At 40.4% G+C, this 19,179-nt stretch overlaps 1 protein-coding gene across 17 annotated transcripts in view; it reads right to left on the bottom strand.

The window, feature by feature from the left end:
* The window catches only part of TNS3 (tensin 3), a 218,302-nt gene that overhangs the window by 95,738 nt on the left and 103,385 nt on the right, over positions 1-19,179 (bottom strand). For 15 of the 17 annotated variants that reach the window (XM_069007895.1, XM_069007893.1, XM_069007894.1 and 12 more), the window contains 5 exons: positions 17,271-17,331; positions 17,034-17,109; positions 5,891-6,020; positions 4,878-4,943; positions 1,444-1,548 (listed from right to left, as the gene is read on the bottom strand). In XM_069007895.1, the coding sequence (XP_068863996.1) occupies positions 1,444-1,548; positions 4,878-4,943; positions 5,891-6,020; positions 17,034-17,109; positions 17,271-17,331 (438 nt within the window). The remainder of the gene's footprint in view (positions 1-1,443; positions 1,549-4,877; positions 4,944-5,890; positions 6,021-17,033; positions 17,110-17,270; positions 17,332-19,179) is intronic. The other 2 variants (XM_069007899.1, XM_069007901.1) reach the window with 2 other exon arrangements.

Raw genomic sequence — 19,179 nt, 5'->3', positions numbered from 1 at the left:
GGCCAACAAGTTACTTGTACTTGTGAATGGTCTCTGACTAACTCTTATCGAAGACATCAGCAGCATACAATTCTGTATCTTCCAACAGAGTGCTGCCTGCACATTTATCTCTGTTTTTAACTTCCTGTACTGTTGTAGTTACCTACAATGCAATGCATGAAGATGGGAAGGTAAAATCCATGTAGCCAATCAATCCCAGCAATTAAAAAATATTTGACATCAATGCATTGCTTGTTGAGGGCTAGGTATATACAAAGGAAGGGGGGAGAGGATGGCAGGGGGAGGAAGGAAAAGGAATCATAAATTATATGGAAACATCATGAATAGGAATTAAAACATCACCTCCAGTAAAGATTCAGTCTCTCTGATGTTACTCTTTCTAAAAAACACTGCACAGTCTCATCCAACTCTGATGACTCCCAATGGAGTGCTCTACCTGCCACATGCAATGACTGTTCTCTTTCCACCCTCTATATTCCCCCACTTTTCTGCAGATTGGAATCTGCTGTGCATTAGGAAATACCCCTATTACAAGAGTGAGGCAGTGGAAAAAGATCAAGCTCCCAGTAAGCTTCTGCCCTCACTGATATGGTCATTAGATGGTCAATGCTAAATCCAGATTATAAAAATCAATTGAAACTGAACCTGAAGAGAAGCTAATTAAATATCCTAGCTTTGTGTGTCTCTCATTTCATAACAGACAAGTTGTAAAAACAAGAACTTCGGCATCCATTTAAGACCTTATCTCATGTTTTTACTTAGAACAATGTCAGGCTTGCATGTGCACTGAGGTGTGCAGCCACAGGTGTAACATTCTGAGTCCTTACATTAAAACTACATCCATTAAAAGCACAGCATGAACTCAAGAAAACATCAGGAGAGCATTCACACTGGAGTCAGAATCTGAAGGGACCTACTGGAGGTTTTCATCTTTTGTACATGCCATCTGATTACAGAAAAAAAAAAAATCTAAAAAACCTGAAAACAGGTACATTTATGGAGATACGCAAATAGGCATACCCTTTACTGTTTGTTTATTAACAGCCTAGTGCACCTTCTGAAATACTCCAGATACACAGTAACCAAAAGCTACAAACTCACCATATAATTCTGTTGTTTTTAAAATTCTGTAATTAGAATTCCAACTAGAAACTTTTGAACAAAGAATAAAGTCTTTAGGCAAAGTTACAAGTAATAAAGTAACTTGTATCAGTCAGTTGTGTCTCAGTTCATTCTGTGTATTGACAGGGATCTTATTTAACTACCACAGCTTTCTTTCCTAAATTAGAACCACTAATGCTAGATAGGGAGGGGTAGACAGCTACTTCAGACATCAGTAAAGTGGCATTAGCTTCAAGCAAATGAGGTCTCCTTTCTTCTTTCAAACACTCTGGAACAGTTGCAAAAGATTTTGCTTTGGTCTGATGTGACAAATGTACTCACCTTCCCCATCAGGGCTCATATTTTCATAGGAATCCCAGCGTATTAGTGGGTCTGATGTATTGTAATCAACTATTACTCCATGATCATTTTGAAGGTGTTCACCTCCTAAAATGAAACACGTTTGAGACCAAAAATTATCAGTCACATATGTAATTATACACACACACAGATGTAAGTATGTAGGCTTCTGACAGACGTTTGCTCCCTAAATGGCAACACCAAATTCTGAAAGGTAAGAAGCAGCAAGAAGGGAAGAAAGGTTAAATAAAAGAGTTAAAATAAAAAAGGTTAATTTATTATTCAGAGACTTTTATCTTGAGCTTTTTGATTATGATGTAGGCTGATAATTTGGATCAGTCCCCAAACACAAATAACACAGACGATCCACCCAGCCCTAATGGGTCAGACATGATAAAGAGCTTTTGAGAATGGAACCATGAGCATCTATAAGAAGATGGTTCTAAAGGAATGATAAAATTAGACTTCGTTACAGATTTCATTCAGATTCATACAGATTATCATTCTGATACCAGAGAAATTTAACACTAAGGATGAATAGGGAGAGCTGAAAATTGTGACTTCATGTCCCTTTCAGTTCCCCCAAAGTGGCAGCTCTGCAGAATCTGAGACTAAACAGCTGACTTTCAATGTGTTTTGCTGTGTTTAAGTATGCTCTGCCAAACATACCTGGAATTTTCAGCAGTAACCCATGTTTTTGTGCCTTTAACAAGGCATTAAATAATGATCAGGTTTTAAATGGATACAGTGAGGAATTTAGGTATAGTCCAGTCATTCAAATGCTAAGCACTTGAATCAAAGCACTTGATGCAAGGCATCAAGAATTCATGACCTTGAACTCGGCTTTGATACTTATACAGCTCAAACAGTTTGTCTTTTCTATCTAGATTAGGGAACAAGTAATCCTCAGTTATCAAACCTTTGGCTGTGTCTACAGAAGCAAGTCCTTCTGTAGATTGTTCTAAAGCAACAGTATTATGCACATGCTGTGACTTTTAAAACAAAAATAGTTACAGTTAGGACAAGAATGCTATGGTCCTGCACCTTTATGTGCAGCCTGGAAAAAGCCATCTGTAGAGTTTCTGCGATGACATTTGTCACAAGGCAGACTTATGAATTTTATTATTAAATATTCAGGGATCTTATATTCTTGGAAACTGCATTCTTTCTTAAAAAACATCACAGTCAGTTATGTTCTAGAATACTGTGTACGGTTTCAAGCTACAGAATACAAGAATTATATGAATAAAGTGAAGCAAATGACCACTGTGGTCAGGACTTTCCCTGTGAGGAAAAGCTGAGGGATCAGGGCTTCTTCAGTCTGGAGATAGATGGTCTTGACAAGGATCTGACAACAGCCTCCTAAAGGCCATAGAGGAGACAATCAGGTTGGAACAAGGCAGACAGACAAGAAACAGGCAAAATTTGAATCTAGATAGATTTAGAGTTAATATAAGGAAAAATAATTCCACTGTGAGAACAGTCAGACATGGAAACAGCCCACCCACTGAGGCTGTGACATCTTTTCCTTGAAGTTTTTCATTATTTGACTGGACAAAGCTTTGGCAAACTGGTCTGATCTCACAAATGAGCCTGGTTTCAGCAGGAGGATGGACTAGAGATACCCTGTATTTATTCTAGAATTCTATAGTATTTTCAGATGTGGAAAAGTGATTTTGCAGGAATTGTAAATAAGTATTTCAAGGTATCACCAAAAACCAGGATATAAACTCTCCAACCAATTAATAGGTTAGAAAGCCAACATTACTACCAGTGCTGGCTGCATGGGGATTTCTCCTCAAAGCATGTATCCGCAGTAACCTAACAGACCAGGTTATATTCCTGAAACGAATACATACTCATCACGTTTCCTGAATACATGCATATATACTAATTATTTCTGTGGACTTATTTGGATATGATTCCAGATTTTCTGATTAATCCTTTCTCTTTCAGAGTATTTTAAACATGTGGTGAGGTCATAATATACTTCTCTTACCATTCTTTGTTCTAATACACAATCCTTGTTCCCAAGGATTGAATCCTTCATCTCAATTACATCTCTGCTAGTACATGTTAATCACTAATATAAGTAAATAAGGAAGCATTAGCTGGCACAAGACTTGTTAGTCACAGATGTAGAGAATTAACACAAGGTCACATTAATCTCTGGTATTTGTACTAAGCACTGTATGGTGCAAAACTAAGCATTAACCACAAATATAGGGATCATATAAAGCTAAAGTTAAAGAATTTGTCAACATCTTCCCGGACTGCTGCATAGACTTCTTCTTAAAGAAATATAACTTGTTCAGTAACAAAGGTGAGCTGCTCTTCCTAGCCAGTTAATGCCTCAGGCAGCAATTGAACACAAATATCCAATTACTTAGAGCATTACTTTCCAACAGCTTAAAACCTATTAAAAAATCCACACCTCTCATTTGTCATCTAAGGAAGTGAAATTTGAAAAAAAACCTTGGTCCTTTTTTAGACGTGTCAACTGGCCTGTCTTCAAGCATTTACTATCCAGAAACACTTAGAACAAACTAGACAAATTCATTTATAAAACTGGTTTTCTTAAATGGCTTTCTAACAGGCTAAGTGAGATCTTTGTGCTCAGTTGGGCACAATCCAACTTCTTGGTGGCTGCTGCCATAATTTTCTAAATTATCAAACTCACGTGGGGAAAAAAAGGAGGAAAGCATGCAATTCACAGGACACTGAGGACACTGAATGGGAATATGTATAAGACAGACAGTTAAGAGTATTTGGTTTTCAATCAGTCTCAGGCAGAATCCCTACTTTTTTGGGACACCACAAAATGACTAAAAACACATTCATTAACAGAATTAAACTGCAATGATCTGCAGGATCTTAAGTTCTTACTGTAAGTAATAATTATCACATAATCTTAAACATATTAAAATAGCATTTTGGAAGCATGCAGAATATCCTACAAGCCTACTTCAAAGGAGAAGCATTTCCAGGAAAACTATAGCTGTATCTCTTTATGCTAAACTGAAGACAGTCCAAACTTCAATACTGCAAACATAATCAATTATGACAACATCCAAAAAAGGTTATGGGATAGGCCACTTGCTGACACTTACGCTGAGCCAAACCACCTACTATCCATGTTCTACACAGGTACACAAATGTTTTCTACTAGTTGTAGCAAGTGTTCTGGCACAGCTTTAGAACAAAATCTGGTGACTTCTATGCTGATATAAATGCAGAGTCTTTATTAATTTTTTCAAATTTAAACCGGTAACTAACATATTTTAATGAAAAAGTAAAATTGCAGATTTTTTACAAGAGAAGTGGAATAAAAGAGGAAAAAAGATTTTTTTAAAAAAATGCGTATTTCATTATGATTTGTTTTCAAATGAAGCATACATTTGGTTCTCTATGCTCACCTTGAATTTTCTCCGGAGTTCCTGAAAACACTAATTCCACCTTGCTGTAGTCAGGGAAACGGTCATCTGAGAACAAAGGATAGGATTTCAGCAAGATGTTTCCCAGGAAAGCAGTTTCAGAACACTCAGAAATCAGTATTCTCTATAGCTATCTATACATATACCCTCATCACTCTTCCCTTCTCAGTTGCAGCTTAGTGATCTGCTTTTAAAAGTTACATTCTTTGTGCCACACATTTTCCAGAAAAGACCACGTAAATGCCAGCTGGAGTTTTGCTTGCTTTCTAGAACAGCCAAAAGAAGAGATGTACAGTTCCTAACCCCCTCTCTAGACAGACATGGCTTATATAGAAAACACACCCAGGTAAATCAAATATGTTCCCCATATTGGCTAAACCACAATACTTGACCACAAAATTTTTGGTAGCCTTATGTTGTGTGTTGCAGGAAAATATGCTTGATTTTAGTTTGCTAGTAACATAGGCTGAAGTTCCAAACCTGATATAAACATAATAAAACTGAAGTTATAATTTGGAAAATATGAGGACTAGTACGACACATTTTCAAGTGTGTCTGAAAACTCTGTGTCCATTCTTTGATACTCTGAAGCATATTAAAAGACTCAGACTACATCACAAACACATTATCAGACTTAATGACTGTTTTCACTAGCCAGAAAAGGGAACAATTTAGCTCATATTATTTCCTCCAATGGTGACTAAGAGAGAATGTCTGTTGTTTTTATAAATGTGAGAGAAGGCGATAAGGACTATGTAGGAGTATCTGAATTATTCTGACAAGTTAACTCACTTGAAGAGCTTTTCTTGTCATTAGCGTCTTACCGGTGTTACACGCTATAATTTAAAGCAGTCTCCCTTTCCCCAAAAATAAGAAAAGGGGAAAAAGAAAGAAATAAGAATCCTTTTGAAAACAGGTGCTGAAGAAGATCATCACATGCACATGCCTGCATGCCCACACATATACACATCCAACCAACAACAGATGACAAGTACCTTTGTTGGCATTATCCAAATCTTCTTTGCCAAACACCAGTCCATGTCCTTGAATAGCTCCAGTGTGAAACTGAAGGCGAAAAATCACATCACGAGTAGCCGACCTGTATTTTTTGTGATAACACTTCATCTAGAAAGACAGAAAAACATTTTATGTCAGAAGTATTTTCTTACAATTCTGAACAAATGAGTGTATGTATTAGTTGCTAATTAAAGCAGTCACAACACAATTTATTGTAGACACCTCTGATGTTGAAACAAGCAGGGTATGCATTATTCAATCCTTTAAAAGTACACAGGCCCAAGGCAGGATACTTATAGATACGTAAAAAATAATAATCACTATTTTCATCACTATCAGCCATGTATCAGTAGGTTATGAGCCAGAATCACAATATCTGGCAGTACAATAATGAAGTGCTGACCTGTATACAGACTTCTTCCCTACCAAATTAAGGAATTTCAGCACACACATTTCAAAATAAGCGAAGAACATGAGGACTTTTTCAAAGCAACACTGCAAGCTGATTATATCTATTTTAAGACTTTTAAAAAACCTGCTCTAGTGATGACAGGATCTTATTTTAGGTTACCACAGGAAGCTGATAGTAGTTTTGACACCTTGGATAAAACACAGAACTCGACAAAAACATCTAGTATGAATTTCAGTAGCTAAAAGTGAACACAATATACCTATTCTCTAACACCACCTTCCCTGAGACTAAACCTATGGATATTTTACCTACTAATTCTCTGAGTCTACTGTAATACAAAGCCACTCAGCATTCTTACAGGAATATGTAAAACTTTTGGCAACGTTAGTCACAGACTGAAAATTTTATTGTATTATCCTTATTGTATCAGGATTTTATGATAAAGCAGATATTACTGAAATGCATTAAAAAGACAACAAATACCACTTTTATTAAAGCCAGAATAAAAAAAAAGCATCCTAGACATAAAATGTCAAACAATTCAAGAGCATAGAGTTATTCAAATGAAATGATGCAAGAAAGATGTAGGAGCTTACAAGGTGCAGTGTTTTATTTCCCCTCTGCTTTTCTTATTAAATGTCTGCCTTCCACATTGTCCCCACTTCCCCTGCCCCTAGTCCTGGCCACTCCCACAGGTTCTCCCTATTGGTTCCAGTACCTCAACTCTGCCCATGTACCACCCCTGTGCCCTGAGATCATTTGTCCAAGTGCTCTCTCCACCCCCTTCATCCCCAGATAGGACCCCAAGCTCCCTGACCATGTGGTCTCTCTGCCTCTGGGAACCGGTTTGTCACCATGTAATAAAAGTTCCTCTGAGGTCCACATGGAGAGACCCTTCTCGCCTCCTTTACTGTCACTGTGTTGCGGAGCTGACAGCTAGCTGGAGCAGGAGCGCGGGGCCATCCGGAAGGACTACAAGAGAGCGGAACTGCTGCTCTATCCTAAGCACCCCCGCAGTGCTTTCTGAGAAGGCTGCCACTTGCTAAACCAAACTAAGCAACGCAACAACAAGGGATGCTCCTGAAAGTTGGAATTAAAACACAGTTACGAAATTCTTCTCACTACAAAACTTGAAAAATCTAACATAAGATGTTGCTATCTAGCCTTCTTTATAGTAGCCCCATGATATCTTAAATTCCAGAAGTTAATCAGCACTGACCATATACATGGCACACAGGACAAGTTCTGAAATATTTCAGCCCATATACCAGAAATGCTTTCTTTTCAAGTATTCTGTACACAAATCACATATTCCTAACCCAGTATAAGGGCTGGGAGATTCTCCATGCATGTAATCTTCATTTTATCTGAAAGCGAGGTTGTTTGTTTGTTTTTAAAAAGAGAATCTCCTACCGTATCTTGGCAATACCAGGTAAAATAGTGTTTGCTTCTTTTTTCAGACAGTGCCTTACATGCAGTAAAAGGAACATTTTGTAAAAACCCTTGTCTATTAAAGGGATCTACTTCGTTTTAGTCCAACACAACCACCAGCATCACTACTTTAATTACCAAAAGGTAAGGTATGAGTAACAGTTTGACTGCTTGAGTCAATAAACAAATGCTCAATCTCCAGTATGTCAAGCAACTCTGTAAAGGCAAAATACCATCATAAAGGATGAAAAAGGCAGGTTTGCCCAGAAGTGAAAAATGGACAGAAACAGAATTAAAGAGAGCCATGATGAGAGATATTAGAACTAGCCTGCTCAAGAACTGGTATGAAAGTAACTGTGATAATTCCATTTAATTGTATGATATGAGCAAAAATACTTGAAAAGAGCTTCTTTAAGTTTATGCACATTCATCCACAATTTAAGTTTTGGCTTCGCACAGTTGCTGGGTTTACTCAAAATGTACTGTCTTTTGCATAATCTCATTTTTAAAAATGCTGAATGAGAGAAGGAGTTCCTCCTTCTTTCTACTTTCTAATTCAAAGTACCAGCCTTGGATTTAACCTACATTAACTTAAAATTAAATAACTAAAAATTAATATTAATTTACATTAAAATTAACATACTTTTACCCCTAAAGAACTTACTTACAGAGAGTTGTAATTTTTATGAAAATCTGTCCTCTGTTACAATCAGTAATACTTTACATCTGTATCCATAGACTGAAAATATCTTTTAATGCTTAATACGCGTAACAAGCTTTCAATGAAGCCTAAGCATAACTTTGAATTTTGACTCCATTACCTTTTGATGCCATAATCAAGAATTAATGCAAGCCACTATAATGTGCTGGAAAATTCCTATATGCATTTTCAGAAGTCAGTGCAGTTTTTCAACAGCTGCATCTGTTCTGTGTCACCACATGCTATTCACATTGTGTTAACAAATTCCCTAAAGCTAAGACAAGAAAGGATATTTTATTTCCCTTTTTAAAAACAAACAAGCAAACACTCATTTCAAGTAGCTAAACCTTTTGGAATTGGAGGTGGAGCATCTTACAGATCATTATTTTTGTCTGACATCACTGAAGTTTTTGCTTAGACATAATAAAAAAAATACTCAAAACAGAAGTATTTGTTTAGGAAATACTGAAATGCTGAACCAGACACTGGTTTGCTCAGAATTATCTCAAATAATAGCATGAGATTAAGGAAGATTATCTCTTTTAAAATTATGCAAGCATTACTGAAAAGCTACATGCTCTTTTTTCATTCTAAAATCTCATTTGAGAGATACTGAATTTATCTCAGACTGATTTCTGTTGTAATCTATTCCATTTCCTTAGGCACCAACAGTCCTTCAAAAAGGAGCAAAACTTCCTTAATTTGAAACTGCCTCAAACCTCCAGAGTATGCCAATTTATAAGAGTATATTTAAAAACTGTATCTCCATTTTTCAGTAAAAGAACGAAAGAACAATATACAGAACTGAATGGGGAGGGAAGATAAAAAAAGGAATCTAATACCAAGGACACTGTCGTGGTTTAGGAATGGTATTCTGTAGTTCAGTGTTCCCACTGAAACACTTCAAACCGCTAGACTACGCCCCCTCCCCTTCTCCCCTGCAGCAGACTGAAGAGAATTGGAGGCACAAAAGGCAAAGATCACAGACTGAGATAAAAACAATTTACTGAAAACAAACAAAGAACAGTAACAGCAACAATACTATTAACAGAAAAAAAATCGAGTCACATACAATTGCTCAAACCTCTCCCCCACAGAAACCCCAACAATACCCAACTATTTGTTCCACCATGCCATCCGAACCAGAAGGAAGCCCTTCCCCATCCCCAAAAAGTGACATGAGGTGGTACAGAACAATCTCTGTGTCCTAGCCATGCCCCTCCTGACTACTGCAAAAATTAACCCTGTCCTGGTCAGGACCAGGTCATTATCCAGCCCTTATTCTATGCCATCTATATCATCCCCAAATCCCACACATTCCATACATATACATACATATGTACATACACACAAGCAAAGGTATAACTTCCATAGCCACTGGCCCAATCCCTCCAAGAAGTCTGCTGAGTTAATTTAGTTCATGACTCTGAATTCTATTAGTCCTAGATGTCTTCCACAGCAGGAGGCTGGTGTGCTGTTGGGTGGTTGCAAGCTGCATCAGGAGCTCATGACTGGTCTATCTGGAGCTGTCTATCCTCATTGTCTATGGCAGTTATGGCATACAGTGGCAGTGTGTCTTGGGGTGACTTTATGATGTTGTATCCCCTATCACTGCTTTATACCCAGGAAATTAATTTTGTGCCTTTCTGTGCCTTTAAACTGAGCCTGAGAGGGTGGGAAAAAAACTGAGCAAAACTTTTCAAAGCAGTTTTGGACACAGAGATACATAGACTCCTCCCTGCATCCTGCGGCAGCGAGAGGGCGGAGAAACACCCTGCTTGGTTTTTTTAGCCAGCTTTCGGCCAGTTTTTCAGCTCCTTTTCCTCCAGAGAGTTGAACTTTGTTTTCCTGGGACTTTGATTTTTCCCTTCTTCTGTGCTGGGTTGTTTCAACATCAGAATACATTGGGAGGACTTTCCACCAAGGCCCTGGCCCTGGAGGTGGGCCTGCAGCCCAGCTCCAAGGAGAAAAAGAGAGAGAGAGAGAGAGAGAGACCTATAGAGGGACTCTAAAAATTTCCCAGGTTTTCTCTCCACAGCAAGAGGTTTTATTATTTAGCATTATTATCCTTTTCCTGTGTGTCTGTTAAATAAACAGTTTTTATCTCTTCCACTTTCCTCCGAGGAAAATCTATTTTTTTCCCAAACTTGGTGGGGGAGGGCTGGTTGTAACCTGCCTTCTATCAGAGGATATTTTCCTTCAAATTTATCCAAACTGGCGCACAGTGTCATTCAGCAACAAATATTATACAGTTCAACATTACAGACTGTTCTCACCCAAAAATCAAATCTGCTTGAGGTACACAACGTATTTCCCCGTCCCTCTGCATTACCCACCAAGTGCACCCAGGTCCTTGAGTAAAAACAATCCCACAGATGGGTTTGCCTTTGCTTGAAGCAGAACTAATCCAAACTGTCTTCCCTAACACATTCCTCTTATGCACCACAGGGACTTTATTCCCTTCTGCAGTATGTGGAGGTTTTGATTGGGCAGGGCCAGGTCAATTGGTAGAGCTCTAGTGTTAACTAACCAGGTGGCCTTTGCTAGATCCCAATGTTTGAAGGTCCCACCATCCATTGCTTTCAATCTGGTTTTTAACAGTCCATTGTAACATTCAGTTTTCCCAGAGGCTGGTGCATGGTACATGGTACCCACTCAATACTGTGCTCTCTGGCCCAGGTATCTATGAAGCGATTTTTGAAATGAGTCCCTGTAGATACAAAAATGCTGCTAGCAAGGATTTTCTTGCTGTTTTCTAAGTCCATGAGAGACTTTTCTCTCTCACAGAAGAGGTAGTAGAGTATGTAAACAACCAAACCACCTGCAACCTTGAAAAGTCTTGTTTATGGTATAGCAGAAAAATATTTTGACAATGGATGTTTTAGGATTTTAGCCAATCACCCCAAGGGGTGGCTGATCCTTTGTCCAAATAGATTATGAAGAAAAAAGTCTATGAAAGAGTTTGTAAAATAATTAAATGAATAAATCTTGCTGCACAATTCCTGCCTGCTGAATCTTCTCTCCTCCTCCTCCCTATGGCTGCGGGACACGGTGATATACCCTAGGGCCTAGGCCTGCAGTAATAAGTTCCCTTGTCCACCTCACTTCTTTCTGGGGTGTCATGTCTCCAAAGGACTTGCTTTTCAAAGCCCAAGATGGTGCTCCTGGCAGTGGCATGAGGCACAGGGTACATTTCCAGCCATCCAGTGGTTGCTTCCACCACTGTAAGAATGTAGTGCTTGCCTTGGTGGGTTTGCCCGAGTGTGATGCAATCAATCTGCCAGACCTCCCCATATTTAAATGTCAGCCACTGTCTCCCATACTACAGGGGCTTTACCAACTTGGCCTGCTTGATTGAAGCACATTTCACAGTTATGGATAACTTGAGAGATAGAGCCCATGGTTAAATTCAGCCCTTGATCACCAGCCCATCTGTATGTTGCATCTCTTCCCTCATAATCTGAGGTGTCATGGGCCCACCAAGCCAGAAATAATTCACCCTTATGTTGCTAGTCCAGATCCAACTGAGACACTTTAATCTTGGCAGCTTGATCCACCTGTTGGTTGGTGCAACATTCTTCGGTAGCCTGACGCTTGGGTACGTGTGAATCTACGTGAGGTACTTTTACAGCCAGCTTCTCTATCCAGGCAGCAATGTCTTGCCACAATTCAACAGCCCAGATAGGTTTACCTCTGTGCTATCAATTAGTCTTTTTCCACCGGTACAGACACCCCCACAGAGCACTTGCCACCATCCATGAGTCAGTGTACAGGTAGAGTGTTGGCCATTTCTCTCATTCAGAGATACCTAATGCCTTTCAGCTCTGTGACCTGACTTGATCCACCTTGTCCACCTTGATCCAGCTTGTTGCATAGGACTCCATACAGCAGCCTTCCATTTTCAGTGTATCCCTACAATACGGCAGGCATTGTCAGTAAAGAGAGCATATCTGGTGCTGATTATATAGTGGGGCCTTCTCAGCACATCACCTTCTCCTCTTGCTTCTCTTATGTTAGTACAAAATTTTTGCCTTCAGGCCAGTTTGTGGTGACTTCCAAGATCCCTGGGCAATGGAGGTTTCCTACTCAAGCTCACTGTGTGATCAGCATGACTCACTCACTCCATGAAGTGTCAGTGGCATGAGTAAAACATCCTTTGAACATCCAACCCAGCACTGGCAGTTGAGGTGCCAGGAGGAGCTGTGCTTTGGCCAATCACTTCTGAAGCAGCTCAAACCCCTTCATAAGCTGCCAGGATCTCTTTTTCAGTAGGGGTGTAGCAGGCCTCGGATCCTTTGTATCCCCAACTCCAGCACCCCAGGGCTCAAGTCTCCTCAGGTCTCCCCAGGTACTTTTTGCCAGACACTCCAGGAAGGACCATTCTCCATGGCTGCAGTATAGAGCACACTTTTCACATCTTATCTTCTCCTGACCTGCCCAAGGGCTACTGCATGAGCAATCATTTGTTTGATTTGTTCAAAAGCTTGTTGTTGCTCAGGACCACACTTAAAAATCATTCATCTTCCAGGTCACTTGATAGAGAGGCCTAACTGAAATCTGAAAAATACATCCTCCAAAAACCTATAATGCCTAGGAAAGCCTGTATTTCCTTCTTGCTGGTTGGTGGGGACATAGCTGCTATTTTGTTGACCACATCCATTGGAATCTGACAGCACTCATCTTGCCATTTTACTCCTTAAATCTGAATTTCCTGGGCAGGTCCCTTGACCTTACTCTGCTCTATGGCACAACTGGCCTTCAGGAGGACTTGGATTATCTTCTCCCCTTTCTCAAAAACTTCCTCTGCTGTGTAGCCCCACAGAATGATGTCATCAATGTGTGCAAGTATTCTGGAGCCTTGCCCTTTTCCAGATCAGTCTGGATCAGTCCATGGCAAATAGTGGGGCTGTTTCCAGTCCTGGTGCAGTCCATTCCAGGTGTACTGGACACCCCTCCAGGTAAAAGCAAACTGTTGCCTGCACTTTGCTGCTAAAGGAATGGAAAAAAATGCAATAGCAATATCAAAGGTGACACCACTTTGCTGCCTTGGACTCCAGTTCATATTGAAGTCCCAGCATGTCCAGCACAGCAGCACTCAACAGTGGTGTGATTTTGTTTAGGCCTATTGTCCACTGTCAGTCTCCACTGTCCAATAGACTTATGCACTGGCCATACAGGATGGCCATCCAAAAGGATGAGCGAGTCTTGCTGACCACTCCCTGGCTCTCCAGTGGATGAATCATCTCATGCATGGGGATTATGGTTTCCTGGTTTGTTGCGGTACTGTCAAGGGTACAATTTTGTGGTAGTGATTGGCACCTGTTGTTTTTCAACCCTCAGCAGTCCCACAGCAGAAGGGCCCTCTGAGAGACCAGGCAAGGTGTTCAGCTGTCTGATTTCCTCTGTCTCCACAGCAGGTATCCCAAAAGCTCCATGATGACCTTTTAGGTCCTCAGAATACTCGCTCCTGACGTAATCTATGTCCAGGATGCATGGGGTCTCTGGACCAGTCACAGCTGGGTGTTTTTGCCATTCATTCCCAGTAAGGCTCAGAACATTCATTCCAGTACAGTCAGCTGTTGGGATTGCCCTGTCACCCCAGAAATAGAAAAAGATTCAGCCCCTACATATCTTAATGGCATCAGGGTACATTGTGCACTGGTGTCAACTAAAACCTTACACTCACGTGGGTCTGATGTGCCAGGCCATGGGATCCACACAGTCCAATAAATCAGATTTTCCCTTTCTTCCACCTGGCTGGAGGTAGGGGCCCTCCTGGTAACAGTAGTTGTTGCTCATTTCTTGTAAGTATGGAGATCCCTTCAAGAGCATTGAAAGTAGCATCAGTCCTATTCTGTCTGAGGATTTACTGGAAACTGAAGAATTTCCTGCAGTAGTTGTGCTTCCTCTCAACTCATACATCAGTGGCTGCTAGGACAGAGGTGGGTTTTCCATCACACCTCCACATGTCCTCTCCATGGTCATGCACATAAAACAACAGGTTACTTCATGGTGTGTACCCTCTCTCTTGAGCAGGGCAACACTTGTTGCTAATAGCAGAAACTGGTCTGTACTGGCAGGGCATGGGACACTTCTTCAAATTGCTGGTAATCCTCTTTAAATTGCTGGAGGTCCTTGGACAGTCTTTCCATGGACAAGACACAGGCCCATGGGGAGGAAGAGATACTTTCTTCATATAGTCGTAGTTTGGTAACCAAATTATCCACTCTGTTCACCTTTCTTTCCATGACATCACTGTCAGTGAGTTCGTATACGGTGATGGTGCACTTCCTAGGAACTCTGCCTAGGTAGAAGTGGTGTTTGTGTACACTGGACTTCATCTGGATTTATAGGGAATTACTCATTATTTGAATCCTTATAAAGTACCTCCAGCACAGTTAATTCTCTCAAGTACTGGATATCTTTCTCCACGGTGTTCCACTTGTCTCGGTGCACTAATAGATGACCCTTGTTAAGATACAAGATACTCCTTATACTTGAAAGGAGTCACCTCCAGAGGCTGAGAGTGTCTGTCCTCTTCCCAATCCCAATGTACACATTCCAGGACAGGGATCCCAGTTGCTTGGCTTCACTACCCTCTGGTTTCATATCATGGGCCACAATATCCCAGCACTGGACCAGCCACATCACCAGGGACTACCCAGCTGGTGGCTGAAATCTTTACGCATATCTCATAGCTCACCCAGGGACAGCGATCAGGTGATTATCTCCAGTCCTGCTTCTTCTTCTTGTGGAGGGCCCTACTGCCTCTTCATCCCTCATTATGCCAACTGATTTGGTCTTGGATTTCTTCTTCTGTATAGGGGCAACTGCTACCAGCACACATTGTTCCCCTGGTTCAGCTGCAGTTTGAGTGGCCACAATGCCTGTTGATCTGCTTTCCTCCTCTTCCCAGTGAGGGTGCTGTCTGGTATTGAGCAATGTCCAATAAATAGCAGTCAAAGCCCAGCACACTGCATACCTTCACACCTTTCTGGAACTGCCACAGCATTTTTCTTTTGCATATTTTATCACTTCAACAGAGTTCTGTGGTTGTTCAGGGGTGAACTTACAAACCATTGGAGCAGAACAGTCCTTCAAAAGCTGGCCCATTTTCTCCCACCTTCCATGCCACTCATGACTACTCATCCTTGGGGCAGATCTCTAGAAGACCCTCCTAAAAATCTCCTGTAACTCTAAACATAGTGTGGACCACAATGAGGAGACCTGGCAGACCTAGCCACAAGAACATGCTTTCCTAAATATCCAAGGAGAATTCAAAATTCTCAAAAACTGTTGTAACAGGCCTGAAGGAGAAAAAGGAGGTGGAAAGCTAGGGAAAATCATTCTCCGCTGTTCCCCTCACAAACTGGGTATGATTTTTAATAGACTCCCAAAGGTAGTGCTGGAGGTAAGGGCAGGAGAACAGCACTCAATACACATCCCAAATGACCCTCATTGTCCTTGATGTTACCACATCATAAGCTGGTATCACATAGTACATCAACAAAACAATCCCGATCCCTCTCCCTGATCTGAAAAATATCATGAGGTATGGAAATATATACAGTTAGGTACCACACCGTGTGGACAAATCAAGCAACATTGTGACCAGTGACTCTGGACCAAATGCAACAAATGCTTAGATCAAATTTGTTTCAAACCCAAGCTGGGCAGACCTGTTGCTATTCTAACCTTTTGTGCCTCACATTGGGTGCCAGATAAGGCTGTCATGGTTTAGGAATGGTGTTCTCCAACTTAGTGTTCCCACTGAAACACCCCAAACCACACACACTGCTCAATCACTACCCCTCCCCCTCTCCCCCACAGCAGGTTGGAGAGGAGAATTGGACATACAAACAGTAACAGCAACAATACAAATGACAGAGGGTGCAAGTAAAAAAAAAAAAAAACAGACAATTCACACATGATTGCTCACAGACCTCTCCCCTTCTTCCTCCTCCCTACCCCCCAGAAACCCCAGCAATACCCGAGCACTCCCTCCACCATTCTACCTGATCCAGAAGGAAGTCCTTCCCCTATCCATGAAAAATGACATGAGGTGGTACAAAATAACCTCTGGGTCCTAACCGTGCCCTGTCTGGTTACTGCAAAATTTAACCCTATCCTTTATTTGGTATTACATTGTTTTGACTGCCAGAACAATTTAGAATTACTTAGGTATTTTCCTTATAGTAGGTAGTTTTATAATTGTGCACACTGCCTGCCAAATTATAGGACAAGATATTTTAATGCCAAATTACAAATACTCAATACACAGTAATCTTTATAAAGAAAACAGCAATACAGGCCTTACTGAACTTGGTGATGCTATAAAATGAGAATACTGAGAGCAATTGTTTTGGAAATGATTTACTCCTAAAATCCTTACAGTCTGAGTTTTACAAGAACTTTTATTCCCATGAAAGCCAAAGATGATGACTAAATTAACCTAAATTATTCTGCAGTATCTCTAAGCACTTCATCAATTAATTTTTTTTACAAGAACACAAAACAGGTCAGAGGCTATAAACTAAATGTCATGTCAATAGATCTTCATTCCATACAATTAACTTACCATAATATCTCCCTTCAAAAGCTGGGCAGGGTCTATAGCAATGCAGATTCGACTTTGATTTTCTGACCCTATGCTACTTAACAGGAGAGAAAAGAAAAATAAAATACATGGTTTAAAGACACAAAAGCTCAAAACAAACAAGAAACCCACAAACAAAACTAAAAAAGGCCATGTAATTCTGCAATCATGAAAATGAAAACCTAAATTCAAACAAAATGGAAAATGGTTACAACTTACTATATTCCAGATGTATAAACTGGTTGCATAGCCTGGTATAACTTCAGAAAAGGCCGACAAGCTGAAAATAAGCCAACAAAAAAGGATGCTTTGTAGTATTCAGATATAGGAAAATAATTCCAACTAGGAAGCTTCATGCAAATCCAGACTGAGCAAAGAGGCACACAAGTGGCAATGCTGGATTGTCAAAATACCCATCCAAGCAAAATTGGCTAAAAAGGTATTTTATTTTATGGGAAAGACACTTTTTCCTGATCTCCAGACTGGTTCTGAATTCAATAGGGAGGAACTTTAAAGGATTCTAGTAAGGAAGGAAACAAATTCTGCAAGAAAACAAGATTATTAAGGGAAGAATGATAATGCCCAAAACAAATGCAAACTCCCAATATAAAATAAAAACATTTTCAAAATAAACAAATTATTTGATCTTCAGTTTTGTTTCAAAATTAGTAAGGCCCTTAAATTTCTACCTAGAACAAACAATACCCTAACTTTATTGAAGTTATTTTAGAAATTAAATCAGACTAAACAACAATGATAATATAATCATTGCAAATTCATGCTGATTATATTACAAAAGACCAGTACTATTTAACCTTGGGATTATATAAATACAAAAACACAGAACTGTTATTTAATCATCAATCATTAAGACCTCTAAGTTCATCAAGTGCAACCATTAAAGTTGGATTCCTTTACTGTGCTCTAGCACAGTATCTCATTCTGTCATTTTAATTTTAAAGCCACTTAGTATAGCAAGCCACCTTAGTAGCACTGGTGAGACCACACCTCAAGTACTGTGTCCAATTCTGGTACACTCACTTCAAGAAAGACACTGAGGTGGTGTAGTGTGTCCAGAAAAGGTCAAGGGACCTGGTGAAGTGTCTCCACACGTCCTATGAGGAGTGGCTGAGGGTGCTGGGTTGTTTAACCCGGAGGAAAGGAGGCTCAGGGAGACCTTATTGCTCCCTATAACTGCCTGAAAGGAGGTTCTAGCAAGGTGGGAATCAGCCTCTTCTCTCAGGCAACTAATAATACAATAAGAGGACATAGCCTCAAGCTGCACAGGGAAGGTTCCTTTTGGACATCAGGAAAAATTTTTTCACTGAAAGGGTTGTTAAACTTTGGAATGGAATGCCCAGGGAGGTGGTGGAGTCACCGTCCCTGTAGGTGTTTGTCTTTGGGGTGACCTTATGATGTGTATCCCATATCGCTGCCTATGCCCAGAAATTAATTTTTGTGCCTTTCTATGCCTCTAAACTGAGCCTGAGAGGGGGAAGGAAAACTGAGCAAAACTTTTTCAAAGCAGCTTGCAGCTTGTTCAAGGTCACACACAGATAGCAATTTGTTTCCCAGCTGTGGCAGGGGAGGGAGGAAATACCCTGGTTGCTGCTCCTAGGACAGTTTTTTTTGGCCAGTGGTTCAGCTGCTTTTTCTCTGGAGAGAGACTGAGAGTTGAATTTTTCCTTCCCTGGAATTTCAGATTTTCTCCCTTTTCTTACTGGACTGTTTGATTGCTTTAACATCAGAGCACATCGGGAGGACTTTCCACCGGGCACAGAGGGCCTGGCCCTGGGCCAAGCCCCAGCTCCGAGGAGACCAAAGGGAGGACTCTAACATTTTCCCAGGATTTTTTCTCCACAGCGAGAGATTTTATTATTTAGCATTATTATCCTTTTCCTGTGTGTTTGTTAAATAAATAGCTTTTATCTCTTCCACTTTCCTTTGAGGAAATTTTTTTTTTCCCAAACCTGGTGGGGGAGGGGTGGTTGTGCCTTCTCTCAGAGGATATATTTCTAAATTTGGCCAATCCAGAAGTGTTCAAGAAACAACTGGATGTGGCACTTAGTGCCATGATCTAGTTGACAAGGTGATGATGGGTCAAAGGTTGGACTCAATGATCTTGGAG

This window comes from Aphelocoma coerulescens, chromosome 2, assembly GCF_041296385.1.
Source record: "Aphelocoma coerulescens isolate FSJ_1873_10779 chromosome 2, UR_Acoe_1.0, whole genome shotgun sequence".
NCBI lineage: Eukaryota > Metazoa > Chordata > Aves > Passeriformes > Corvidae > Aphelocoma > Aphelocoma coerulescens.
Note: the sequence above shows the minus strand (reverse complement) of the source record. Positions and strands in the feature narration are given on the sequence as shown.